Here is a 27,925-nt window from a genome sequence, read left to right on the forward strand (position 1 = left end):
CCGGCGGTAAATCATACTGAATCCAAGGAAAGAGACCTTGCCATGTGTTGCAGAATGGGGAAAGTCACAAATCACACCACCAGTATTAACAGAAACTCTGGAAATATTTTCTGCAAGTCTGGATAAGTTCAGTAAAAAGTGACGCCGTCCATGTACAGTAAGCTCTTGGACTCTCACATGGCCGGTCTTAATGCAGTTATCTGAGCTCTCCATTGTGTCTGATATACAGAGTGAAGAGCACTTAAATAAGAGCTATAAGGAAAACCACTTTGCTTGACCCTGGAATGAACCAAAGTGGATCATTCTAGGGTCTTCCAACTATTCACAAAGTTCATAACGTAAGTACTGATCAGTTCCCTCAGCCCAAACTTTAGCAGATTCCTGCCCATAACTCATACAAGACCCAATCAAAGGCTGCCCTGAGCTGCAATCCTGTGCTGATCTCGGCAAGGCTGGATGCACTCCTGCACCCTGGTCATACCACCATCCCCTCATACAGTTCCATCAGGTCTGGGCCTGTGAGCTCACACAGGGAAATGGGAGAGGCTGAGACCACAGCAGGGAGAAGGTTAGATGTCCCATTAGATTATGAGGTTTTGGTGAGGGAAGTCGGTGGGGAGAGGGTAGGTGTGCAAGTTTGTGTTGTACCTTGTTTTTGGCTTTTCTCTGTTCCTGGATAACTTTTGCAAGTAGAATGAGAGCAGTTCCGCCTGCTGGGAGTCATCGCCTCTGCATTACGTAGGAGGCGACCTACAGTATATGATCGTAATTCATTCTTTAGAGTGAACAGGAGTGGAAGTATAATGGGTTTTAATGATGTTTAAAAATCGCAACGTTGAGTTCAGAATTTAAACCCTTAGGTTTTCTTGTGACAATTTATGTATAATAAAATAAATCTCTCATTTATAGTGGATTTAAATTCAGTGCGATGCTGAATAGCCTCAGGAGGGAGCTCCCGGAGCTATTCAATTCACCGCACTGTTATGTCGGAGAATGCCGTCCGGTTCTAGCGACTTAACCTGGGTGTTTAGTTATGAGAACCGGAATTCAACATCACCTTGAATTGAATTCCCCCCTTAGATACCAATGTTTGCAACTTTACATTTAAAAAAAAAATAAAATAAAGGTTTCTCTATAAAAATGTAGAAAAGGGAGAAACTGTGCCGTCAAGATGATGTTAGCGTAGATATCCGGCTGCAAAACCAGATGAAGTCCTGTTCTGCAATGCACATAGGATAGGAGAGGAGGGATGCGCTCAGCCCATATACTCTGTATGTGTGTGCAGGCACAATCTAATAAAGATAATGGAAATGAATGAGGAAAAAAGCAATGTGGTATTGTATTGTACTATAAATAAGTAATCGATTAAGGGGTCTGTTTACTAAGCAGTGTTAGGAGACAGAGTGATAAGGTGCCAGCCAATCAGCTCCCAACTGTCATCTCACAGGTTGTGTTTGAAAAATGACAGTTGGGAGCTGATTGGCCGGCACCTTATCACTTTCTTATCACTTTTCACTCTGTCTCCTAACACTGCTTAGTAACTAGACCCCGTAATGTGTCACTAGTTGGGGAACACGGATTCCCATTCACCATCTCACCATGGGGGGGGTAAGACGGTCCTTCATGGAGTGTCTTTACCGTATGGTATTGATTTTGCCATTACTAAACATTCCCCTGATGTTGGTGGTATACTGTTGGGGTGAGTAGTACGTATTTGCGGCGTTCCGCACGTATACTCGCATAATGTCCACAGTGAAATATAGTAACAACAAGATCAAGACCATCCCTAATAGACCGTCTTACCCCTCGTGGCGAGTGGGTGATTGGGAATCCTTGTTCCCCAGTTAGTGATACAACCTTTAGTAGATTACTTATTTATAGTACAATACAATAAAACATATATATTTTTTTTCCTTATTCATTACCATTGTGCTTGTACACACACTCAGGGTATATGGACTGAACGCATCCCTCCTCTCCTAGTTAAAGGTTATTTTATACATTAGAAATGTATCCAGCTCAGTTGCCCTTTGTGTTACAAGGTAACATGATGAGATACAGGAACACTCTAATCCTTGTTTCGCATATTCCCCTTCAGTCTTTGGTCCATCGAGTAGTATGACCTACATATTATATAGTATAGTTGGATGAGATCAGATAAATGCCACCCCTGGGATCGCAGTTACACAAGTAACTTCCCCTCTATTAACTATTTCAGCAGAGGTTTGATTGTTTTACTAAAGGGCAACTCGCACATCTCCCGGCACCACGTGGCCACAGGGATGCAGTAAACATGGCGACGGCCGGGAAGCCATCTGACTAAATTCTGGCATCTAAATCCTGATGCGGGACTAAAGACAGGCGTCGAAATCCCAACGCCCGTCTAGATCCCGAACCTGAATCTAGACAGACTGCTTCCCGAACTAAGGTAAGCCAGGTAGTGTTAGCGCTTAGCCGTGGGGGGGAGGGGAGGGGAGAGTTAGATTATTGAACCCCCGGGGGGGGGGTGGTTAGGCACCACTCCGAGAGGGTTAGTTTAGAGGTTTAGGGTGCGGGCAGGGTGGGGGGGGTCCGGTTTCGACATCACCGGGGTGGAGCTTAGGGTAAGGCACCATCAGGGGAGGTTAGGCTTAGGCACCTCTAAGGGAGGGCTAGGGAAAGGAGGGGTGGGAAAGGGGATCCTGACGTTTCAAGCTGCCAGTGTCGGTATTTAGTCTGCCGACATTACATACCGACTCCGTGGCCACACCCCCATATGTCGCTGTTGTGTTTTGTCCCCATGATGTCATCGGAAGACAAAAAGTTGCTAATTGTAGAAGTAAAACAGCCATACTCTGCAATCTATCCCAGTTCTTTATCCTTCATACTGATCAATACTAATCCCACAATGGGTTAATTGTATTATTGGTTGTTAAGTTTCAGATGCACCAAATATATCACTGGTATCGATCTCCAAAATGTATGAAAGCGGAGACATAAAATCCCTTTTCTCTACAGTCTCTGCACATTTCTATTGATATCTGGTGACAGTATTGCTGCCGGTATAATAAAAAGAAAAACGATAAACTCACTTTTGTGGCTAATTGTTTTTTTCACACATCAGCAGGATTAGCTGTCAGTATATGTACTAACCAGCGGCCGTGTCTGTCACACTATTCCAGTAGTCTTATGTCATTTACTAATCCTTAAAGTACTGAGGGGTTTGCAAATAAATCAACTAATGTAAAACTGTATAACCAATGCTCAGGGCACCCTCCACAATAAATGGAGGACCCTCTTTATTACCTGGCCTCAAGAGCTGTGAGATCCATTATAGTGACAGGGGTCTTCAAACCCCCCCCCCCCACACACACACACATACACATCCCTCCATGCTGCCACTAGGCAAGAGTCACAGAGCCCCTTAAAGTGCAGAGGTCTTTCAACCCTAGGCTTTGCCCTGCCCTTGCCAAGCCAACCCCACCCCAAGGTCGGTTGAGGCTACCCTACCTCCTTTGCAAATGAGGGCCTCTGACAGGGGAGGTGGGGGGTCCTATGGACACACCAGTCTCCCCAGCATGCAGGGAAAAGGGAGCCCATATGGGGCTGACCCACCACCATCATCCAAAGTGAAAAACAACAGACACAATTGTGAAAAACCTGACTAAGTGGGTAAATAACAGTGTGACCTAAAGCTCATAAAATAATAATAATTTAAGCCTAACCAAGAGGCCGGGGATAAGGAGAGGGGAAAAATATTATAAGCAACATAAAAAGTACTATACGTAGTGCTGGGGGCAACTTAAGTCTTGGCAATGGGGGACTATGCACAGCATTGAGAATTCCAGACCTCCAACAAACATTTCCCATTTTCCTGTGCACCTCTATGGGGGTACTAGGGAAACTGTGCGATGATAGTGGCCAACTATTTTATTATTATGATCCTTTATATGGTACCACAAGGGGACCACGGCAAAAATGTGACTTACAGGACAATACATTTCTCTGGCACTTCACGGCCATTGCATCTAATTAAATTGCCATTGGGGCATTCAGTACTTGTCTTTATTCGCGTTTAGTAGTGTCTCCTGATGGGAGTCAGAATGTTGCCATTGGTACACTGTGTAAGCTGGGCTGGTACTCGTCATTCAAAATCGATTTTTGTTGTATCCAAATGAAATATGCCCGTTGAAGCTTATCTCTTGTTCTCTCTCCTTACAGGAGCCATGGAGGAGTCACATTTTAACTCCTATTTCTGGCCAGCTGTCCCTACAGTCTCTGGACAAGTAAGTGTGAGTAATACCCTGACTGACATGTAGAGGGAGCCGGCGTGCAGCTTGTATTTGCTTTAATACGGATACTGTATCTTTTTACGGGGAAGCCGATGGACGTAATTCCCGGCAAGGGGTTAAATGACAGGCGTCGATATAACGATGCCTGTCATTTTACTTACGCCGGGAACCCGACACCTGGCTCACCGATCGAAGGTAAGCCGGGCACTCACAGCCGTGGGGGGGGGGGAGGGTGGTTAGGTTTAGGGTTCCTGGGGGGTTGACTTAGAGTTAGGCACCCCCCCCCCCCCCCCGCTTGGAGGTAGGATTTAGGCTAGGGGATGGGGGGTTAGGGTTATGCACCCCCAGGGGGAGGTCAGTGCTAGGCACCCCCCCAGGGGATTTATGTTTAGGTGGCATGGAAGGGGGGGTTAGGTTTAGGCACTTAGAGGGGGGATTAGGGTTAGGCGCTTCAGGGGGAGGTTAGGCACCCCTAAGGGAGGGTTAGAGGGTAGAATAGGTTAGTAAATACTTACTTACCTTTGACGAGCGGGATTTCCTAGTCTGCCGGGGAGTGTTGCTTTCAGGATTAGAACCGCCGGCTATGCGGCCGGTGGTAAATGGTTTGTATTCCCTTTTTACGAGCCTCAAATTTATACTGTTGGGGGTATGAAGATATTTTTATCATTATTTTGTGTACTGATAGTTTTATGAATCATAGATATATATAATGTATGCAAATACTGACAGAACATTGTAACTTACCCCTGCGGTCCTGTCCATTTGTTCACCAGCGCAGTCTGTATTTTTTTACTTTTGGTTTTTGTGGGATTCGCAAGTTATCCCTGTATCAGAATTGCTGCAGGTGAACACATTAATGATTCTTTTGGGATAATTAGGGTGCGCTGGGTGGTTTTCTCCTTCTCTGGCTTTGCTTTCAAGCAGGAATCTAGAACACTGTAGTGTATAATATACACTGGAACATACAAGCTATGGTCCCCCTGATCTTTACCTGTAACCAAGGGCAGATGAACAAAATAACTGAACACAAAAGTCCATTCAAACACAAACAGCAAAATCGTCAGAGTCCCAGAATGTTGCCATCTAAGCTCTGATATAATGTAACTACAAATCCTTCTCCTTATAGCAATATGCAACACTTTAAGCCTGTGCTAAGATAAATCTATCCTGCAGCGTTTAATCATCGTTTTAGCTTGAGGCCAGTCATTCGCTGCTGGATTCTTCTTGTCCGGTATAAAAGTAGCTGGACGCTGCCCTTTGTCCAGCCGTAGTGTAGGCAGCGGGTCCCCAGTGGGGTTTCTCATTGCATTATAGGTACCTTTAGGACCTTCCATATGTGATAACGTTTCAGTGTCGTTCCTCTCAGCAGATTGATAACTCCATGTTTCTGAACAAAGTGAAAGAGCAGCTAATTCAGGAGAAAGGCTGCAATTTGGGGTCACACTACCCCGCTCTTCTGACGGTGCCCACGTCGGTCTCTCTGCCCGCGGGAATCAGCATTGATGGCGAGAACAAGGTGGAGATTCATGGAATACCCCATAGTCAGGCATCGGTCACGCAGAATATAACGGTCCTGCCTGTACCCACCACGGGGCTGATGACAGCAAGTGAGTATTGTGCAACTGTTCTCATGTTTGGGTCCTTTGCCGGCCACTTACCACTTTCCTCGTGCCCTTGAGTCTGTAGACAATGTCTTCCTCTTATGTGTGATGAGGGATACCGTCAGACCATGCCATGGTTAATATATTGTCCTTCTACCTCTCAGTGAGTGTTACAGGACGTTACCAATCGTTTCTTTACCTATACAGCTGGCTTGGTGATCACGTCTCCCTCTGGGTCTCTGGTGACCACGCCGTCCTCTTCAGGGCAGACGTTTCCTATCTCTGCCCCCTCCACCATGATTGTGTCCACCCTGCCAGGGTCACAGGCGCTGCAAGTGGTGTCTGAGATTACCAAGGCCAAGATCTCTGAGTTGGGAGGACTGGGTACCCAAAAAACAAACCGCGGACGGAAGAAGAAACGCATCCCAGAGCCTACACTACCGGAACTGCACGATCCCTACGACTTGTCTAACGAAGATGATGACGACCATCATAGAGACGGGAAGACGTACCGGTAAGAGCCAGGTTTCGGCCATGTTAGATTGGTAGCGTAGTTATCTGATCTGTGGCAGATCGGTGTGTTCATTTATGGTCACTGTAATAAATGCCAAAGACCACGTTTGTTTTACTGGGCCAGGAATGAGTGGTGACTCCTGCGAGGCGGCTCTGTGATAAACTAGCTGGGGAAGACACAAGACCTGGCATGTAATGCGCTCTGACCCGCAATGTTATACAGACAGTAATTGGGCGAGTTCCTGGTTTTATCATATATAAAGCAGACGGGCTGAAGGCCTAGTGCTGAGTTTCCCAAACACCGCCATTAGAGTCCAGATCTTAAGGCTGTCCATGCTTGAGCACAGGTGACTTAATTAGCACCTCAGTCAATTTGATTTTAACGGAATACATACGAATTAGCGCCGGACACAAGTCCGGTGGTTCAAATCCCGTCAGCGCCAGTCCGACACGGCTGAACATCCCGATCGTCCGCAGGTAAGTATGAATTAACCTAACCCCCCTAACCCAAACCCTCCGTAGGGGTGCCTAAGCTTCCCCCCAGTGCCTAATCCTAATCCCCCTCCAAGTGCCCAAACCTAACCCTGTCCCCCGGGGGTGCCTAACCCTCCCCCTAGCCTAACCCTAGCCTCCCGGGGGGATGCCTAACCCTCCCCCTAGCCTAACCTCCCGGGGGGATGCCTAACCCTAAGTCCCCACCCGGAAGCCCTAAACCTAACTCCTCCCCCCCCGGCGCTGTCCGCAGCGGTGCCCGGCATCACTTCGATCGGGATGCCAGGCTCCGGTCTCCCGGCATCAGTAAAATGAAAGGCGTCTAGAATTAGACGCCTGTCATTTAACCCTCGCCGGTATAAAGCAGTCGGGAAGCCGGCTGTTGGGCTTACGTCCGCCGGCTTCCCGATTTGCATACCGATTTAACCGTCTGGGCTCAAGCATGGATATCCTTAAAACCTGAATTGTAAGGGTGGAGTTTGGGAACCTCTGGAGGTCAGGTTTGGAGTTCAAGCGGAACTATCGCCAAATACAGTTGAAGGTTTGCGAGGGAGCTGTTAATGGATTAAGATATTTGCCGTGGATTAGTATTTGTATCCCGCTGGATTATAGGTGATTCGCCGCACTTTATGTGACAGTGTGTCTGCAGTGTACTCTGTGCCACCTGGGGACTGCTGTACTTTATCTGCTTTGATTTCGCACTACGGATGGTCGTGGAATGGTCACATGCCTACATCCTGTGCGACAAACCTGTCGTCACGATTGTGCGCTCATGGCGTCTTTCGACCCTCGCAAGCTGATGTGCGCAATATATGTTCTGTCTGTGAGATAATATACAAGAGAATGGACTTATGGTATGCATAAATAATACAATAAGGGACGGGGCTTGATTAGAATAATATCTGCACCTTGTAGGTGGTGTAGAAATGTCACCATAGTTGTCTAGTAAAGAAGGGATGTTGGATATACAACTTTTACTTATAGTATGTAGTGAAGGGTTAAGGTGAAGGTAGAAACCACTGCTGGAGAAGTTAAAGGGATTAAAGGCCTGATCACATGACACTGTTTGTGATTGGCTGGGGGAATCTGCATGAATGGGGCATACCTGACAGCAGGATGTGAGCTGGTCATGTGACGCTCACATTCCATCACAGGGGGTCAATAATCGGTCACGTAAACCCTGATGTTAAGTCCCCTGGCTAATTGAGACAGATAATGCGGTTGGGGGTTCAGATCTGCTTTTATGAGTTATATGAAATATCATGTAGATAGCTAGGCAGGCCGGTTGCATCTCCCTGTAGCTTTGATGGTTTTATTTTATCGTTTGTTTCCCAATTCTAAATTTCCCCTATTTTATACCATGTAAATTGTGTGCTGATCCCATCAGAGTCCATCCCCCGCCAGCAGAGCTGACGATCCAACCCCTGTTTTGTCTTGCAGATGCCGCATGTGCTCCATCACCTTCTTCTCGAAGTCCGAGATGCAGATTCACTCGAAGTCTCACACAGAGACCAAGCCCCACAAGTGCCCGCATTGCTCGAAAACCTTTGCCAACAGCTCCTACTTGGCCCAACATGTGCGAATCCACTCGGGAGCCAAGCCCTACACCTGCAGTTACTGTCAGAAAGCCTTCCGCCAGCTCTCCCACCTCCAGCAGCACACACGGTAAGGGGAGCGGGGAAATACTGGGGGGGTGTTAGGGAGCGTGACCTCTTGGATGAGTGTGTAAGAGCTAATTTTGGGGGCATCAGATAGAGCTTGGAGCAGCAGTGGGTGCAGAGCTAGCATTGTGCATTGTGGGGGAACCGGGAATGTTTGTCTGTAGGCTTGTGGCAAGACATGCTGTGTGTGTATGAGGTCTCTGTCTAAGCTTTGCACTGATGTCACCAAACAAACTCACCATTGCTATAGGTCAGCTGTAGTTCACATGAACCTTCTCCGGCTATCAGGCACTACCCGCGCACACAAACACACCACTGGACACGGATGAGGCGTGTGGATGCAGTCTGTGTGTACTGCTGTTAGATGTAGTCGTTATATTGCAGTGTTAGGGTAATATGTGATGTGAATGTGTTATTCAGTGCCTTGGCAACAGGAAGTGTTTCCATTCAGACATTGTGTCCCATGTCTCATAACCTTTCCATATACATAGCACCTGTGCACCGTATCATGGCCTAGATGTATTGTTTTTTCTTTTACTACATCATCTGTGTCACCCCCCCCCCCCCCCCCCCTATATTTGATGCTGTCATGTAACACTTCCTGATCTCTCATTCTTACTGATGAGTAGTCACTGACCTCTGTGGTCCTCTGTCTATTGCCCCAAGTCTTCTCTTGTTCTCTGGTCCCTCTCTGGCTGCCCTTTCCTGTAACACATCTCTTCCCTCAGTCATCTGCACCATCTCTCCCCGTTGCCTGTGCTCTCATTACTCTTCCGTATCATTCTTCCCAGTCATCCTCACGATAGTTTAATTTTCAACAAACGCTCCACTTTACAGGGGAAATGTAATAGCTTACGTCTTGCAAGGCAACTGCGAGATCCTGGCGAGTCTGCCCGGTGTTTTAAAGAGGCAATCATTTAAAAGCCAAAACCAGGTTGGTTTTGCCTTTTTAAATGATTGCCACTTTAAAACATCAAGCAGACTCGCCGGGATCTCCCCGATGCCTGCTAGTCGCATCCTATTACATTTCCCCGTGTGTCTCTCGCGCTCTGTCCTCATTGTTCTTCTCAAACTCCTCCTCTGCTGTGAGCTGTCTGTTTTCGTAGACTTCTCTACACGAGTCATTGAGGGGGTCACATTTTTCACCACTAAATGTTTTTTTTGATTATTTTTTTTTTTACATTTTTCTCATCCATCCAGGTTTCATATTCATGTTTCCTCTGTATATGCTGCATACAGGTGCCATGTCTCTATCCCACTAACAGCTGCTTAGCCTGTCACCCCCCCCAGGTACAGCATTCACCAGGCTCACTGCTCACCTGGCCCCCCCTCTCTTCTCTCTGTACACACTGCGTAGAATAATAACTCCAACATGTAGTCATTGCACTGCTCAGAATCGCAGCTATCCCACCTCTGTCACTGCTGCCACATTTAGTAAATAGGGGTAGGGGGCTTGGACTGCACACCCTAATTTTAAACATAATAAGGGGTGCTGCCATGCTAAGACTTGTAGTACAGTTACAAGGGACATAGAACGCAGGCACACACTCTAGGTACTAAGAACAATGATAGTCAAAATAATTCTGATAAACACTACAATTAACTAGGAGTGTAAGCCCAGGTTCCTGCATTTCTGTCTACATATTAGAATGGGCACTATTACAGGTAAGTCCTAGATAAATTTGACTTAATGTTTTAGTATTAGGGATGTTAGGGACCCATCTTTTGGGGTTCACCTTGACGTGGTGGATGGGCAAACGTTTTTGGCCAAACGTACTGAGAACCTCACTTATACTAAATGTTAATTGTAGAGTTTCTCAGAATTATTTTGACTATCATTGTTCTTCGTGCCTAGAGTGTGCGCCTGCGTTCGATGTCCCTTGCACATATAGTTAATACACTGGCCATGCCTCAGGGCCGCTGCTGGCCTAGATAGATATGCACATTAGATCAGAAAACCTGCCAAGAAAGTGACTTAAGCCGCGTATCCACTAGACGATATGCTCCATGAGCGATATAGTCTAGTGTTTCCCCCGGCAGTAATGAGCTCAACTTTATTAACAACACTGAGCACACACACTGATATCATTCACAATATCGATCAGTGCCGGCACCCTCCCTCATCCCCAAACCTGCACAACCTGATGATATCATACAGTGCTGGCACCCTCCCTCATCCCCGAACCTGCACAACCTGATGATATCATACAGTGCTGGCACCCTCCCTCATCCCCGAACCTGCACAACCTGATGATATCGTACAGTGCCGGCACCCTCCCTCATCCCCGAACCTGCACAACCTGATGATATCGTACAGTGCCGGCACCCTCCCTCATCCCCGAACCTGCACAACCTGATGATATCGTCAGGTTTGGACAACCGGTTCGGGCGATGAACGACGTAGTCAACGACCAGCGGGAGCGCGCATGACTGGCCGTTGACGGCATATCCACTGGGCGATGAACGATATCGTTATCGTTCAAAACGACCAATGGAACGTCTAGTGGATTTGCGGCATTAGCTTACTTATGGACAACCCATTGCTATTAAGGGTGAATCCACCCCATTGACCCGTCTTTGTCACAGCCATGTATCACCAGCAGCTGAGAGAGGAGATCTCTTTCAGTATGAGTGTGGTTAGGATGGTTTGGGTTGGCCAGCAATGACGGCTCTTTTCTCTCAGCACTGGCAGTATCCAACAGGGTTCCGGTAGGGGTAAAAGGGAGGTGTCCATAAATAGCAGGAGTTGGCCAAGATGGCTAGCCACACACGTAGACTAGTAAATGCAGCGGCCTTGTTCTGACATTGACATCACTAGGAACAGTACGATAAGTGGAAGCAGCTGTGGTTCCTTGTAAGGGTCAGCTGTCCACAGGGGCTGTCTGATGCTCAGACTGGGTTCCGTCATAGCACAGCTGCCAGACTTATGCTCAGACATTACACTGATTTCACTATTTTTCTTAACTTAGAAATGTCCATACTTTACACATGTATGCAGCAGAATTATCCCCCCCCCCCTTCTCTGTCCCTCACATTTTCACCACCAGCACACCTGTACAGCCAGCCAACAACCAGCACACACCTGTACAGGCAGCCTAACCACCAGCACACCTGTACAGCCAGCCAGCCTAGCCACCAGCACACCTGTACAGCCAGCCTAGCCACCAGCACACCTGTACAGCCAGCCTAGCCACCAGCACACCTGTACAGCCAGCCTAGCCACCAGCACACCTGTACAGCCAGCCTAGCCACCAGCACACCTGTACAGCCAGCCTAGCCACCAGCACACCTGTACAGCCAGCCTAGCCACCAGCACACCTGTACAGCCAGCCTAGCCACCAGCACACCTGTACAGCCAGCCTAGCCACCAGCACACCTGTACAGCCAGCCTAGCCACCAGCACACCTGTACAGCCAGCCTAGCCACCAGCACACCTGTACAGCCAGCCTAGCCACCAGCACACCTGTACAGCCAGCCTAGCCACCAGCACACCTGTACAGCCAGCCTAGCCACCAGCACACCTGTACAGCCAGCCTAGCCACCAGCACACCTGTACAGCCAGCCTAGCCACCAGCACACCTGTACAGCCAGCCTAGCCACCAGCACACCTGTACAGCCAGCCTAGCCACCAGCACACCTGTACAGCCAGCCTAGCCACCAGCACACCTGTACAGCCAGCCTAGCCACCAGCACACCTGTACAGCCAGCCTAGCCACCAGCACACCTGTACAGCCAGCCTAGCCACCAGCACACCTGTACAGCCAGCCTAGCCACCAGCACACCTGTACAGCCAGCCTAGCCACCAGCACACCTGTACAGCTAGCCTAGCCACCAGCACACCTGTACAGCCAGCCCAGCCTAGCCACCAGCACACCTGTACAGCCAGCCTAGCCACCAGCACACCTGTACAGCCACCTGTACAGTACAGCCAGCACCTGTACACCAGCACACCTGTACAGCCAGCCCAGCCTAGCCACCAGCACACCTGTACAGCCAGCCTAGCCACCAGCACACCTGTACAGCCAGCCTAGCCACCAGCACACCTGTACAGCCAGCCTAGCCACCAGCACACCTGTACAGCCAGCCTAGCCACCAGCACACCTGTACAGCCAGCCTAGCCACCAGCACACCTGTACAGCCAGCCTAGCCACCAGCACACCTGTACAGCCAGCCTAGCCACCAGCACACCTGTACAGCCAGCCTAGCCACCAGCACACCTGTACAGCCAGCCTAGCCACCAGCACACCTGTACAGCCAGCCTAGCCACCAGCACACCTGTACAGCCAGCCTAGCCACCAGCACACCTGTACAGCCAGCCTAGCCACCAGCACACCTGTACAGCCAGCCTAGCCACCAGCACACCTGTACAGCCAGCCTAGCCACCAGCACACCTGTACAGCCAGCCTAGCCACCAGCACACCTGTACAGCCAGCCTAGCCACCAGCACACCTGTACAGCCAGCCTAGCCACCAGCACACCTGTACAGCCAGCCTAGCCACCAGCACACCTGTACAGCCAGCATGCCTAGCCACAAGCACACCTGTACAGCCAGCCAACAACCAGCACACACCTGTACAGGCAGCCTAACCACCAGCACACACCTGTACAGCCAGCCAGCCTAGCCACCAGCACACCTGTACAGCCAGCCTAGCCACCAGCACACCTGTACAGCCAGCCTAGCCACCAGCACACCTGTACAGCCAGCCTAGCCACCAGCACACCTGTACAGCCAGCTTGCCTAGCCACCAGCACACACCTGTACGGCCAGCCTGCCTAGCCACCAGCACACCTGTACAGCCAGCCTGCCTAGCCACCAGCACACCTGTACAGCCTGCCTGCCTAGCCACCAGCACACACCTGTACAGCCAGCCTAGCCACCAGCACACCTGTACAGCCAGCCTGCCTAACCACCAGCACACACCTGTACAGCCAGCCTGCCTAGCCACCAGCACACCTGTACAGCCAGCCTGCCTAGCCATCAGCACACCTGTACAGCCAGCCTGCCTAGCCACCAGCACACCTGTACAGCCAGCTTGCCTAGCCACCAGCACACCTGTACAGCCAGCTTGCCTATCCACCAGCACACTCCTGTACAGCCTGCCTAACCACCAGCACACACCTGTACAGCCAGCTTGCCTAACCACCAGCACACACCTGTACAGCCAGCTTGCCTAACCACCAGCACACACCTGTACAGCCAGCTTGCCTAACCACCAGCACACACCTGTACAGCCAAACTGCCTAACCACCAGCACACACCTGTACAGCCACAGCCTGCCTAACCACCAGCACACACCTGTACAGCCACAGCCTGCCTAACCACCAGCACACACCTGTACAGCCACAGCCTGCCTAACCACCAGCACACACCTGTACAGCCAGCCTGCCTAACCACCAGCACACACCTGTACAGCCACAGCCTGCCTAACCACCAGCACACACCTGTACAGCCACAGCCTGCCTAACCACATTCATTGTCACAACGGTTCCAGACCCAAACTTTGTGTCGTTCTGGCAGGATCCACACGAAGGTGCATAGCGCGGTCTCCAAGCCCCACAAGTGCCCGTACTGCTCCAAATCCTTCGCCAACCGCTCCTACCTGACTCAGCACGTGCGCATCCACTCGGGGGCCAAGCCCTACAACTGCCGCTACTGTCTGAAGGCCTTCCGCCAGCTCTCTCACCTCCAGCAGCACACACGGTAAGGGGGCAGGAGGAGAGAGCTGGGGGAGCCCCGACACCAGCATGTACCTTTCCCCACCCACCTAACAATGTGCAGTCACCATACATATACAGGCTTTTCCCGGGTCCCCCATCACCTTTAGTTTTGGGGTTACACTCCAGCACTGGGCGCTAAATTTCTCCTCCAACCCATTTTCCGTTTAAAAGTTTCATAGATATGTTTGCACAGCGAGCTTGTCCGCTGCCATTTATACAGTCAGGGGTCCCCATCATTGTTATATGTAGATCTCACCTTTCCATATACAGTCAGTGGTCACGTAGCAAAGCCATATACTATCAGGGTTTGTACTAATAGTTCTTTTTACAGTTGGGTAACACTAATTATTTATGCACACGCAGAATTGGCGTGCCCCACCCCCTTTCTCTTGGGCTTACACCAGTGGACATACACAGTGCACCAGTACACAGTTAGCTTAAATGGCAGGATGCATACGCTATCCAAGTGTCTCACTGGTCCCAGACCCAACCATTGTGTTGTTCTGGCAGGATCCACACGAAGATCCACATTGCTGTATCCAAGCCCCACAAGTGCCCGCACTGCTCCAAAACCTTCGCCAACAGCTCCTACCTGACTCAGCACGTGCGCATCCACTCGGGGGCCAAGCCCTACAACTGCCGCTACTGTCAGAAGGCCTTCCGCCAGCTCTCTCACCTCCAGCAGCACACACGGTAAGGGGGCAGGAGGAGAGAGCTGGGGGAGCCCCAACACCAGCATGCGCCCTCTTTCCCCCACCAACTGCATGCACACGTGTCTGAATGGAAACCGGGGCAGGGGGGTGGGATGACATCCTGTCTGCTCATTTCACACACCCCCTCCCCCCATTAACATCCCCCTCCCCTCCCTGCGCTGCTTTCCCGTGCTTGCCCCCCCCCCCCCCCCTACTGCCAGCATTGTCTCTTTATTTCATGCTTTGTACTTCATCTCTCCCCACAGGATCCACACAGGAGACAGGCCCTACAAATGCGTCCACCCTGGATGTGACAAGGCCTTCACCCAGCTCTCCAACCTCCAGGTATTGAGATCTCTCTCTTTTTCATGCACATCGTAAGGGTCTCACCTTTCCTGGTGGTAAGATAGTTTTCTTGTATTGCTTTTGCTGCAAGTGATTTTTTTTTATTTTATTTATTTCATTAATTGTAAGCTCTCCAACTTTTATTTATTTTAGCTGCGTCTGTTTTGTTCTGATTTTTCCAGCTTATCCATTCACTTTTCTGTGCTGTCTAATGTATAACTTCTCATTCAGTCACACAGGAGGCAGCACAACAAAGATAAGCCATTCAAGTGCCACAACTGCCACCGAGCGTACACAGACTCTACGTCCCTGGAGGTCCACCTGTCTACCCACACAGTCAAGCATGCAAAAGTGTACACGTGTTCTATCTGTAGCCGAGCATATACTTCGGTGTGTCTCTCAGCTGTTTGCCATTATTAATTATTTCTTCTAATAATACCCATTATACCTCTCACCATGACTGTCACCCCGTCTGCACATTCTTCTGTCTGCTTCCCATCTTCGTGTCCACCTCCTTTCCTTTGGCATCTATCCGTTTCTTGTGTTTCTCGTCTCAAATGATTACTTCCCCGCTCCATTCCCTGTCCCCTAATACCTCTCAACTTTATCCTGGTCCCTGCAGGGTTCTCTTCCTCGACTTGTTTTACTTGAGTCCATTCCCCCTTCCGTCTTGTGCTCTAATTTCTATCCTGTCCCTCTTCTTGTATCCCTTTTCCCCTACAGCCTCCTGTTCAGCCTACCCATATTTTCCTTTATTTAGTCGCCTTTCTCTGAACTGTTGTCCGTGTCCTTCCTCTCCCTCCAGGAAACCTATCTGATGAAACATATGAGGAAACACAATGCTCCAGAGACTCAACAGCCGCCCCCTACACAGGTTCTGACCTCTCAAGCACATTTCACGCCCGTGTCCCAGGCCTCCACATCTGAAGGACCTCAGTGCTCCTTCGATATGAATCCCTTCAAGACTGATCACCACAAGGACTTATGTTTGACAGTCTCCACCAGAGCCATTCAAGTGGAGCATCTTGCTAGCTCCTAGTTATACACAATGGTGGGGAGGGAGGGGGACAAATATTGGTGCAAGAGGGGAGGTTTTGGACAAGACAAAACATGGGAAGGATTAAGAGGTCTGGACCAGACCATTCTTGGTGGGTCGGGGGGGGTGGGGGGGAATGAGAGCGACAAAAAAGCAAGTACCATTATGGGCAGGAACTTTGGCTTGACCGTAACACAGAAGGCAGAGAGAATGGACTCTAATGCGGCCTCCGTGATGATGGAGGTGGTCAAGCCGTTACAAGAATAGCTGGAGCTTCGACTATGCACCAAAGCCCGGCTGAAGCCCTGAGTGCAACATGCTGCTTGCTGAGAGGTATACATTATTAGAACATGGAGAAAATGCAGTGCGCAAGCAGTGTTATAAACCATGCACTGTATTCCCCGGGTGACTTCTTATGGAGAGCCTGCCGTGGCAGCAGCGATGGTGGACAGGATTATGCTGTGCACAGCCAGTGTTTTAGAAGGACTGCAATGCACAGCCAGCAGTACTGCCCATATGGGACAGACTTAGGGAAGAATGGTTTATGAATTTTGGACTTTTTATTTTATACCCTAATACGTAAATAGGGGAAGGGGGGGGGATTTCTGTATTATATATTATTTTATCCTTTATCTGGTTCCTGCTCTTGGTCACCTGACATCTTCCATGGACGTACACTGCATAGGACGGGGGAGGGGAGGCCATAATAAAACTGACGTTGCCGGTCTCAGACGAGGAAGTGACGCTCTGCATTATAGGTTATATTAGCTAGTTCTGCTAATCTGCCAGGGAAAGGGATGTTAAGCCTGTTTCCTGGATATCATTATGTATAAATATATACAGAACAAAATGTCTAATATCTATCCACTGCTTATTTACTGCGGTTGCTTCTCATTTTCTTCTTTTTTTTTTTTTTGTTGTTATGAAATATATATCACATAGTGACGGAGAATTTCCAGGTGGTTAGGCTCCTCTTCAATTTCCTGTCCTCCTTCCACCTCAGACATCCGTCTCTATCCTCCCTCACTCACCTGTTTCTTTCTGTCTCTGATCTTCACTATCCTATCCTGGTTTTATGTCTCCCTCCCTCACTAACCTGGTCTCTGCTTGGGTCCTCTTCCCCCACCCCCCCCACCTCTGTGCTGTCGTCTGCTCCACACCCGAAACTAACCTGGTCTCTCACCTCCCCCCAACTAACCTAGTCTCTAAACCTGTGTCCCTGTACCTATTCCCCCCTCCCGACTAACCTGGCCTCTGACCGGTCCCTATCCCCCCTGACTTGCCTAGTTTTTGACCTGTCCATCTATCTATCCCCTCTTACTAACCTGTCCTATGACCTATCCCCCGGCTAACCTGGTACCTGACCTCCCCACCTGTCTTAATCCCCCCTTACTAACCTGACCTCTGACCTGACCCTATCATACCTTACTAACCTGTCCTTTGACCTGTGTCCTATCTCTGCCCCCCCCTCCCCCCCCCGTTTTGTCCACCAGTCTCTACTCCTACCTTTCCTCCTCACCTGACTACCCTGTTCCCTCCTCTGTCACCTGACTACCCTGTTCCCTCCTCTGTCACCTGACCTTAGTCACTTGGTTTGATTTGCTGTTCATCCTTCCTGCTTACTCTCCATCAGTTCGTCTGCGGAGGTTCATCCAGAAAATCTTTATTCAAGTACATTTAAAAAAGAGAATAAAAATCAGCCTTGGGAAGATGTAAGAATCCCATGTGCATTCTGCTGCTGTGAGGTTGGAGGCTTTGTTCTGCCGACTTCCATCTTTTCTGGTGTCCACTCCTGTTGCCATCTTTTAGAATACTGTATGCAAATAAACCTCCACATACATGGTGTTTTATAATATGTGCAGCTGGCAAGAAATGTCACGCTTCTTAAATGGAGGAATTATTTGAGGTCCATTATTTGTGTGTGTAGGTGGTGGGGGTGGGTCCCTGTGGCTGCTATGGGAGCGGGGGCCCCTTGGTGTGTGCTGGAGAAGAGAGGGGGCTCTGTAGGGGTCATGGTGCTGTAGATGGGACTTGTTGCGTGCTGCAAGTGGTGGTAGTGACCCTGTGGTGTGTTGCAGGTGGTGTGGGGCCCTGTGGCGTGTTGCAGGTGGTGTGGGGCCCTGTGGCGTGTTACAGGTGGTGTGGGGCATGTTGCAGGAGAGCAGCCCGGTGCCGTGTGTAGGTGGGAGGAGTGGTCCCTGCGGTGTGTGAAGGCAGGAGCGGTCACTAAGGGTTGTGCAGGTGGGGGTAAATGGGGCCCTGTGGCATGTTGCAGGTGGTGGTAAGGGGCTCTGTGGCGTATGTAGGTGGCAGCAGCGGTTCTTGTGGCATGTAGCAGGTGGCGGGAGTGGGGCCCTGTGGTGTGTGCAGAGGACAGGAGAGTGGCCCTGTGGCGTGTGTAGGAGGCGTGAGCCGCACCCAGCAGTATGCCAAATGATGCGTTGTGATGTCCTGTGTAATGCGGAACAGTGCTGCTGGTGCTCAAAGTCTGGCGCTCTAAAAGAGCAGAATAATTAGAAACTTCTGATTGCCTGCGAGTCGGTAAAGCAATAACGCTACATATCCCGTCCTTCACTTATTCAGTCACTACAATGATTTTATTTTTAGCAGAGACCTTTTATCTTTATAAAAACATAAACCCATTTCTCTCGTCAAAACCCCAGCTGTCCTGGCTGTTACTGACATTGTCCCTGTGTCAGCAGCACCTGATGTCGTCACAACACTTCATCCAGTTCTCATTCCATCAAGCTGTACTGTTGTTGTTGTTGTTTTCATTTTTCTATAAAGAAAATTGTCAACTAGTATCTTCAGTTTTCTGGTTCTTCATAAGTGTTATATGTGCACATGTATGATGACCCTGTGATGTACAGGTGTAAATGGAGTTTGTGTAGATTTGCTCTTCACGTGTGAGGGTGGAGCTTTTTCCCTTCTACTGCTCACACGTCCGGAGTCGCAGTTGTGATTGAGTCGCACGGACTCAGAAATGTCTAAAAAAAAAAAAAAAAATTTATTGGGCCCTCATGGACGGTGACTGGGAGGCGGCTGTTCAGATGCACGGAGATGGTCCGTCTGATAGGTGTATTATGGGATTGGTGCCGGTGTGTTGCTGAACTAGTTGCGAACTCGATGTATTATCCACTTCATTGGAGGCCATACCCCGATGATCAGTCTGCACCCATCGTGGGGCTGGTGCAAGTTGCCATGGTGCCACCGTCAAAGTGGGCGTCTCAGTCCTTGCACAGGGAGGAAATTTAGAAATAAACCAATTGGGGCCATTTAAATGGTTGTTTTTTTTTTTTTTTTTGTAACATTTGCTAAATGTTGTGTTGCAAACTGGTCTGGAACTCCATGTGGGCACTGGAATTACCAATGCCAATCGCAGCATGCCCTTCATCTTTCCGTGAGCAGTGACGCAAATTGCGGGTAATTACTGATTTGTGTCAGACACTGATCAATTGACACGAAAAAGAGAATCTGATGATGGCGGCCGCATAATCCCCGATCCTGCCGCTCTGCCTGTGTGACGGGGTCATCATCCCGTTTTACCACATGGTATACCAGACCCAGTCATGTGCTTCTCACATCCAGCGTCTGGCTTGTCTGTGGCCTTTCTGCAGTCTGTTACCTTGGATGGAAGATGACTGCACACGCACACAGAATATCATCTGTCATCATTTGTCCCCCAATACTGGCAAGCTGCATAAGGATCCTAACGATTCATATACAATTAGCATGAAATGACTTTGTATTGGGACCCATTGCCTTATATCAGTGGTGTGTGCTTAATGCTGCCAGCTATAGTCCGTCCATGACTGGAAGTAATACATACAGCAAATAAGGAACATTATGTGGTTGTTGCAGTTCATTATTTATTATCCTTTTATGGCGCCACAAGGGTTCCGCAGCGCCTTACAAATGAGCACACAAAACAAAAGTGACTTACAGTGCAAACCAGTGCAGGACAAGGACGTGGTTTAAAAACATTGCTGCGTCCGCCATCATAACACTGAAATAAAGCAGCAGGGTGGCTGCAACCAAAGGTTAGGTGCTGCTGTAGGCAGTATATGATATAAACAAAGAAAAGGAGAAGCGCATGAAGGAAGAGGGCCCTGCTCATGAGAGCTTGCAATCTAAAGGGGATTGCTAATAGTCTAGATTAGACAGATGGGATAGACAGTGAGGGAAGGAGAGTTGGGCTAGGACGAGAGCTGGATAGCTTTGATGAAGACGTGGGTTTTAAGAGTCCGTTTTAATTTTAGTTGAGAGGCAGAGTCTGACGGAGAGAATTTCAGAGGTAGGGAGCAACGAGGGCAAAATCTTGAAGTAATCTGTTGTCAGGAGATCTTTGGGGGGGAGTGGTGAATCTTGGGATAGGTTGGATTCCTATGTGGTAAATGATGATCGACACCAGTAGATAGGGTGCAGTTGTATGTTCTCCACGCTTCATTCACCTGTTGAATGGCTGTGCCTGCTCCATTTGCGATACAACGGCATCATTCCTCAATAGGTTTGTCCATCTGCACAATGCTGTGAGCACCGCTCTCCATGTTCATGTCTACTAATAATCTAGGTCCTGCCAAATGTAATAGGGTGTGGGGTTCTGAAACTCCTGAGATTTCAGCGAGTTCTAGCAGTCAAATTTAAAGCGGCAATGTTTAATAAGTCAAAACCAAACTAGTTTTGCCGTATTAAACAATGCCACTTTAAATATGGCTAACAACCATTGGCGGCTCCAGAGGTGGGGCTGCAGCACAGTCCAAAAATTAAAATAGGGGAGATACATCAACTGCCGCCACAAAAGCTGCCAAACAGCCCTGGCCAGGGCTCACTGGCAGTTGGTGTGACTCCCCTGTTTGAATTTTGGACTGTGCTGCAGCCCCACCTCTGGAGCCGCCATTGCTACTAACTTGGCAGAATCCTGCCAGTTTCAGAGTCCCAGACCCTAGTATAATTTGGACCCATGTTTCCTGCTCCAACAACATTGTATATCTATGAACCGGCTTACTACGGGACTAGCTATACAGTCTAAAGGCTTTTCTAAGATGCCATGCCTTTTGTAGTCAATAGTATGGTACTTGTGTACTTTACGGACTCGTCCTTATCCCCTTCACGGAGAGGACCCTGACGTCTTCAGACAGTGTCCAGTGTCATTCCCTACCATCCAAGTGGGCAGTGTCATTCCCTAGCATCCAAGTGGGCATAGAGGGGGAATATAACCTTGTGGCGAGTGGACATCAAAGGTAGAGCTCAGGGTTTAATTCCCTGAAGGGGATTTAGACATTACCATCAATCAAAGGATTAGTCCGTAAAGTACACAAGTACCAATATTATTGCCCCCTTAAATCCAGCGTCCGAGGTTTAGGCACCCCGATGGGAGGTTTAGGGTGTGGGGAGAGTGGCTTAGATTTAGGCACCCCCCGGGGAACATAGGGTTAGGCACCACCAGGGGTGGGTTGGGGGGCACAGGAGTAGGGCTAGACTACTTACCTTCTCCTGTCAGGGTCTGTCTCATCGGGATTCCGCTGTCGGTATTTCACCCGGCGTCTATTCAGCTGCCGGGATATCATACCCAACCCAAAAAATCTAGAAGAAACGGAATTGTCGGTAAGTATAAATTGTGTTTTCTTCTTTGCTCCTTCATGGCAGCCATTGTCCAGGGATGTACCCGAGCAGAATACAGGGAGTGATGATAAACAATCACTGCTTCAGGTTTTTACTTAAACAAGTGTAATGGTGCATACACACGATCAGATTTTTCCTTCAGATATGAACGATAACGATTTAAAAATCGTTCAGTCGTTCATATCTGAAGGAAAATCGTTCATATCTGACATGCCTGAACGATGGACGATCAACGATGCGCGTTCCCGTTTGTCAGATAACGATATCTGACATCTGATGGGTTTGCAGTCAGACTTGGACGATTCCATTCATTTTAATGCAGTCAAAAATCGTTCAAATCGTTCAAAACTTTGGTAAAATCGTTCAGATCGTTTAATCGTTCAATCGTTCATCTGACAAATCTGACAAGTCTGACAAATCTGACCGTGTGTACGCTCCATAACTTTGTTTAACTGCTCCTTGAATAACCCAACATCCAAAGTGGGCGGCCGAAACATCTAAAGCATAGTGACTCCTGAACGTGTGCATCGAGGACCAAGCCGCTGCTGCGCAGATGTCCTTCACTGATACCTGTGCCTTCCTCGCCCATGAGGTCAACACTACCCTAGTAGAGTGTGCCCTACGAACTTCATGTACTTTCCGTCCTTCCTTCTTTATAGATGAAGACAAATTACTTCTCTAATCCATCTCGCAATGGTTTAGTTGGTTAGCAACCTTTCTTTATTCCTGCTGATAGAACAAACAGGTGTTCTGTCTTCCAGAATTCCTCCTGTGAATCGGTAGATAGATATTGCTCTTACAAGATCTAATGTATGTAATTTATTTTCCTTCTCATCTCTCAGTTGAGGGAAGGAGGAAGGTAGCGTGATGTCTTGGTTGAGGTGGAATAAGGATACTGCTTTTAGCAAAAAAATTGTTCTCAGCATGACCTTGCCTGGCATGATATTCGAAAAAGGCTCTTCTGCCCATAGCGCTTGTGATTCGCTTACTCTTCTGACTGGCGTGATTGCAATTAGGATTACCAACTTCCAGGCCAGGTACTTTAGGGTTGCTTCCTGTAAGGACTCAAATGGAAACAACATAAGGGCATTCAGTAATACATTTTTCTACTTCAGGGTCCATAGGGGGTCCACAGGGTTGACCTTGGGGTATAGCTGGATCTGGATCCACGGGCACCACGCAGTTAAAGCTTTGCTGCTCCCAGGATGCCTTGGGTCCGTCCTCCTCTATACCCCGCCCCCGACCACAGGCACCTCAGTTTTAGTTGGTGCCCGGCCGGAGTCGGGTAACCCTGTCGCAGTGGGGCTGCAGGAGCAGCCCCTAAGCTTTATTTTAAAAGAGAAATTTTTTATTTTTTTACACTTTTAGAGCGGCAGCATCAGACTGTCCTTTAGGACGTCCACGCTGCCGCTCCTTCTCCCCGCTGGCGCCGCGACGCCAGTACAGCTCTGGGGATCGCTGGTCGCCGCATGCGGTGGCCCGCGGATACTTTTTATGCAGTCAGAAGCCTCCGGTCTCTGGGGACAGCCCGGAGGCGCTAGCGGCGGCGGGCTCCCCCTCTATTGAGTACCCCGCGTGTCCGCTAGACCACCAGGGTAACAGGCTGGTAGCGGGACCGGCAACCCGGGGTTTAATTGCTAGCCAGGGGAGGCAGCCTTCCCTGTCTAGCGGCTCCTCAGCTCAGCGCGCCTTTCAACAAGCAGTCTGGCGTCGCTGAGCTGCTCTTATCTTACGGCCACTCCTCCTCTGAGGTCTCCGGCGGCCATCTTTACTGGCAGGCATCGCAGACTCCCAGGCGGTATCAAGTGGACCGGTCCCCCTGTGTACCTCTCCCCTGCTAAAGGACAGTGTACACAGCGCTATAGCCCTCCCAGACACTGAATCTGGGTGGTTGATTGTAGCGGAAGGTGCAGTGAGTACTAACTTTTCTGCATTGTATGTGACTATTGCTAGTGCTGCCTGTCTGTGACATTCTCCTTGCTGTCAGCTTATAACTATCCCTTTCCTTCTCCTACGGCCCGGCAGGTGTGTGGGGGAAGGGCGTTTTTCTGAGACCCTCACTTATATAAATCACGTATTTGTGGGGTCAGTCACATACTGTTGTGTGCTACACAGTACCATATCTGGGCTGTTGTGTCGCATACTGGTGAGTGCGCGGGTGTTAAAACCGTAATTCCTCTGGTGATACGTATTTCTTGTGTATTTACGGTATCATGTCTGATGAGGAGACTGAGCGCTCTGTGGCTCCTGTGCTATTTTCCTGCAGACGCTGTGCTGCTGGAGTTGATGGGGAGGACTTATCTCAGGATGGTCTGTGCGGGCGGTGCCAGCTGGTACCGGGCCCCTCCAACCCCCCTGTATCACAGGACCCTCCTTGGGCGATGTTTTCACAGGTGCTGGCGTCTATTGCTGACCGGTTATCGGTCCCTTCTAGGGCGTTGCCGCAGCCCACCATCCCCCATTCCCCGGGTGTTCCACAAATGTTGCGGTCTCCCCCCGGGGCCCAGACTGTGGGTCCTTACTCGGGACTGCCTGTGTATGTGCAGTCTTCCCCAGTGACGCGTCAGTCTGTAGTGCCTTTGCAGAGTTTTGCTCCGAGGGCTCCTCCGCCTTGGGTGGATGTTCTCTCCAGCTCCGTACAGAGTCTGGCGGCTTCATCCTCGGCGTTTCAGTCCATGTTGCAAGGTGATGTGCCACCAAGGGCGTCTAAATGTCCGGTTGTGAGTTCACTGGCTGCGCAGTTGTCGGACTCGGAAGTGTCCTCAGATGATGGAGAAATCCATGAGGACTCTGACTCTGATGCCATGGGGCAGGAGGTGGAAGCTAAGTCCTCCATTAATGTTCCAGCCTTAGTTAGGGCGGTGCGGGCTATCCTACATGTTGAGGATGATGCGCCGGCTCCTAGGTCGAAGTTTCCTAATTTTAAAAAGGCCAAGGTGACTTCAACTGTGTTCCCCCTGTCTGATCAATTATCGGATCATATGGCGGCGGCGGCCTGGCAATTACCCAGTAAGAGGTTCCATCCACAGAAGAGGTTGGCGGCAAACTATCCTTTTCCTGAAGCTTATTGCAGGAAATGGGAGACTCCGCCGGCGGTGGATTCCCACGTTACCCGCTTGATCAAAAGCGCGACGCTGCCATTGCCGTCTATCTCCTCTTTGAAGGATCCCACGGACAGGAAGGTGGAGACTTGTTTAAAGTCCATTTATTCTCTTTCCGGGGTGGTGGCTCGCCCGTCCATGGCTATCTCCTGGGTGGCTAAAGCCATTGAGGCATGGGCCAATGCCTTGGAGGATACCTTTCCTGATGAGGCTCCGGATATCCAGAGAGCGTTAGTGGGACAGATACGGGATGCAGCTTCCTATATTGGGGAAGCGTCTTTGGATGCCAGCCTGCTCACTTCTAGGGTGTCGGCTGCAGCGCTCCCTGTGGCTGAGGTCCTGGAGGGCTGATGCCGATTCAAAAAAAGGGTCTGGAGGCCTTGCCTTTTAATGGTGATTTACTATTTGGTCCGGATTTGGACAAAATAGTGGATACTTTGGCTAAGTCCAAGTCGGCTTTCCTCCCTTCGGCCTCTGCGCCGGCTAAAGTGAGGAGCTCTGCCTTTCGGTCCTTTCGGGTTCAGGGTAAGGCCAAGGGCCAGTCCTTCCCGAGACATTCGGCGACCAAGGCCGCACCCAAGCCCAAGAAGCAAGCATGGAGTGCTCGGCGCCCTTCTTCCAAGCAGGAGGATAAGCCTGCTGCCTGATGGGACGGGCCTCTCTCTGGGGGACCCCAGAGTGGGAGGCCGACTTCTCCAATTCGCCCAGTGTTGGCACAATACCACCATGGATGCCTGGGTTCGAGAAGTAGTCTCTCAGGGGTACGCCCTGTCTTTTCGGTTCAGGCCGCCCCACCAGTTTTTCTGTACGAGTCCTTCTCTGGACAAGACCAAAGCTGGTCAGATTCAGGTAGCTATAGAATCCTTGCTACAAGCAGGGGCCATTGTTCCCGTTCCGCAGTCTCAGCGCGGGACGGGGTACTATTCTACTCTGTTTCTGGTACAGAAACCCAATGGTTCTCATCGCCCTATCCTGAATTTGAAGTCTCTGAACAGATACCTCAGAGTTCCCAAGTTCAGGATGGAAACGTTACGTTCCATCATTCTGGCGATGGAACCCGGGGATTATATGGTCTCCCTCGATATCCAGGACGCCTATCTCCATGTGCCCATAGCGCCGGCACATCAGCGGTATCTGAGGTTTGCTATCCTGAACCATCACTACCAATTTTGGGCGTTGCCTTTCGGCCTTTCCACGGCTCCGAGGGTGTTCACCAAGGTGATGGCAGTTATGGCTGCCCACCTTCGGGGTCAGGGTCTACGTCTGTTGCCATACCTGGACAATCTTCTGCTGTTGGCGAGCTCCCCGGAGGTGCTTCTTCGACATCTCCACCTGACCATTGCTTGTCTTCAAGCACACGGGTGGTTGATAAATTGGAAGAAGTCCTCCCTGATTCCATCACAGCGGATGGTTCATTTGGGAGCACTGCTGGATTCTCGTCAGCAACGGATTTTCCTGACTCCGGAGAAGGTCTCTTCCCTGCAGCTGCGGATACACAGTTGCCTGAGCAGTTGCCGCCTGTCGGTCCATTCGGCTATGAGAGTTCTGGGGTCCATGGTGTCGACATTCGACATGGTGGAATTTGCCCAGTTCCATTCCCGGCCCCTGCAGGGGCTGATTCTATCGGAATGGAATGGGTTACCTCAGCGGATCCGCTCTCAGATGCTGGTGTTGTCCCCGGAGGTTCGGCAGTCTTTGGCTTGGTGGCTTCAGACAGCGCATCTGGTCGAGGGGCGCCCCTTTTGGATCCCGGACTGGGTCCTGCTCACGACGGATGCCAGTCTGGCAGTGACCGGCTCATTATCGCTTCAGGGTCGTTGGTCCGCGGAAGAAGCACTTCTCCCCATCAACATCATGGAACTGCGGGCTGTGTACAGGGCCCTGCAGTCGTCCGGCCCCGCTCTTCACGGAAGGGCGGTTCAAGTGCAGTCCGACAACGCCACCATGGTGGCGTACATCAACCACCAAGGGGGAACTCGCAGTCGGGCAGCAATGTCGGAGGTGTCTCGCATTCTTGCTTGGGCAGTCTTCATTCCCGGAGTCCTCAATTGGGAGGCGGACTTCCTCAGCCGTCATGACGTGCATCCCGGGGAATGGTCGCTTCACCCAGAGGTGTTTCAGCTACTCGTGGACAGGTGGGGGCTGCCGGAGCTGGACTTGATGGCCTCCCGTCACAATCACAAGTTGCCCGTTTATGGGTCAAGGACAAGAGACGCAGGCGCCTGTCTGGTAGACACTCTGTCGGTGACATGGACGTTTCACCTGGCGTATGTTTCCTCCGATATCCCTGCTTCCTCGGGTTCTGCGGAAATTCAAGCAGGACGGCGGCACGCTCGTGCTGGTGGCTCCGGCGTGGCCCAGACGTCCTTGGTACTCCGATCTGAGGTGCCTCTCCATCGACGCTCCGTACCTTCTTCCTCAGCGTCGGGACCTGTTGTCTCAAGGGCCCTGCCTTTACCCGGATCTGGGTCGGCTGTCTTTGACGGCGTGGCTCTTGAGACAGCCGTCTTGAGGTCTAGGGGTTTCTCCAGTTCGGTCATTGGTACCATGCTTAGGGCACGCAAGCCTGCCTCCGCGCGGATTTACCACAGGGTGTGGCGCACTTATTTTCAGTGGTGTGAATCCAGAAACTATGATCCGCAGGTGTTCCGGGTTTCCAGAATCTTGGAATTTCTTCAATCGGGTTTGGACCTCGGCTTACGCCTGGCCTCTCTGAAGGTTCATGTGTCTGCTTTGTCCGTGTGGTTTCAGCGACGGATTGCTACACTGCCAGATGTTCACACCTTTTTCCAAGGTGTTCTCAGGATCCAGCCTCCCTTCGTGCCTCCGGTGGCTCTGTGGGACTTGGCGGTGGTACTGAGAGTCTTGCAGGG

At 50.2% G+C, this 27,925-nt stretch overlaps 1 protein-coding gene across 10 annotated transcripts in view; it reads left to right on the plus strand.

Annotated features, from left to right (window-relative positions):
* ZNF384 (zinc finger protein 384) overlaps positions 1-19,130 on the plus strand; it is a 30,625-nt gene extending 11,495 nt beyond the window's left edge. For 2 of the 10 annotated variants that reach the window (XM_088480896.1, XM_088480897.1), the window contains exons 3-11: positions 4,201-4,271; positions 5,638-5,878; positions 6,080-6,386; positions 8,318-8,542; positions 14,057-14,239; positions 14,767-14,949; positions 15,215-15,293; positions 15,525-15,683; positions 16,099-19,130. In XM_088480896.1, coding sequence (XP_088337022.1) covers positions 4,206-4,271; positions 5,638-5,878; positions 6,080-6,386; positions 8,318-8,542; positions 14,057-14,239; positions 14,767-14,949; positions 15,215-15,293; positions 15,525-15,683; positions 16,099-16,332 — 1,677 coding nt within the window. In that variant the 5' untranslated portion in view covers positions 4,201-4,205 and the 3' untranslated portion in view covers positions 16,333-19,130. The remainder of the gene's footprint in view (positions 1-4,200; positions 4,272-5,637; positions 5,879-6,079; positions 6,387-8,317; positions 8,543-14,056; positions 14,240-14,766; positions 14,950-15,214; positions 15,294-15,524; positions 15,684-16,098) is intronic. The other 8 variants (XM_088480898.1, XM_088480899.1, XM_088480900.1 and 5 more) reach the window with 8 other exon arrangements.
* Positions 19,131-27,925: the final 8,795 nt, after the last annotated feature.

Source organism: Taudactylus pleione, unplaced genomic scaffold (assembly GCF_031769625.1).
Source record: "Taudactylus pleione unplaced genomic scaffold, aTauple2 ptg000258l, whole genome shotgun sequence".
NCBI lineage: Eukaryota > Metazoa > Chordata > Amphibia > Anura > Myobatrachidae > Taudactylus > Taudactylus pleione.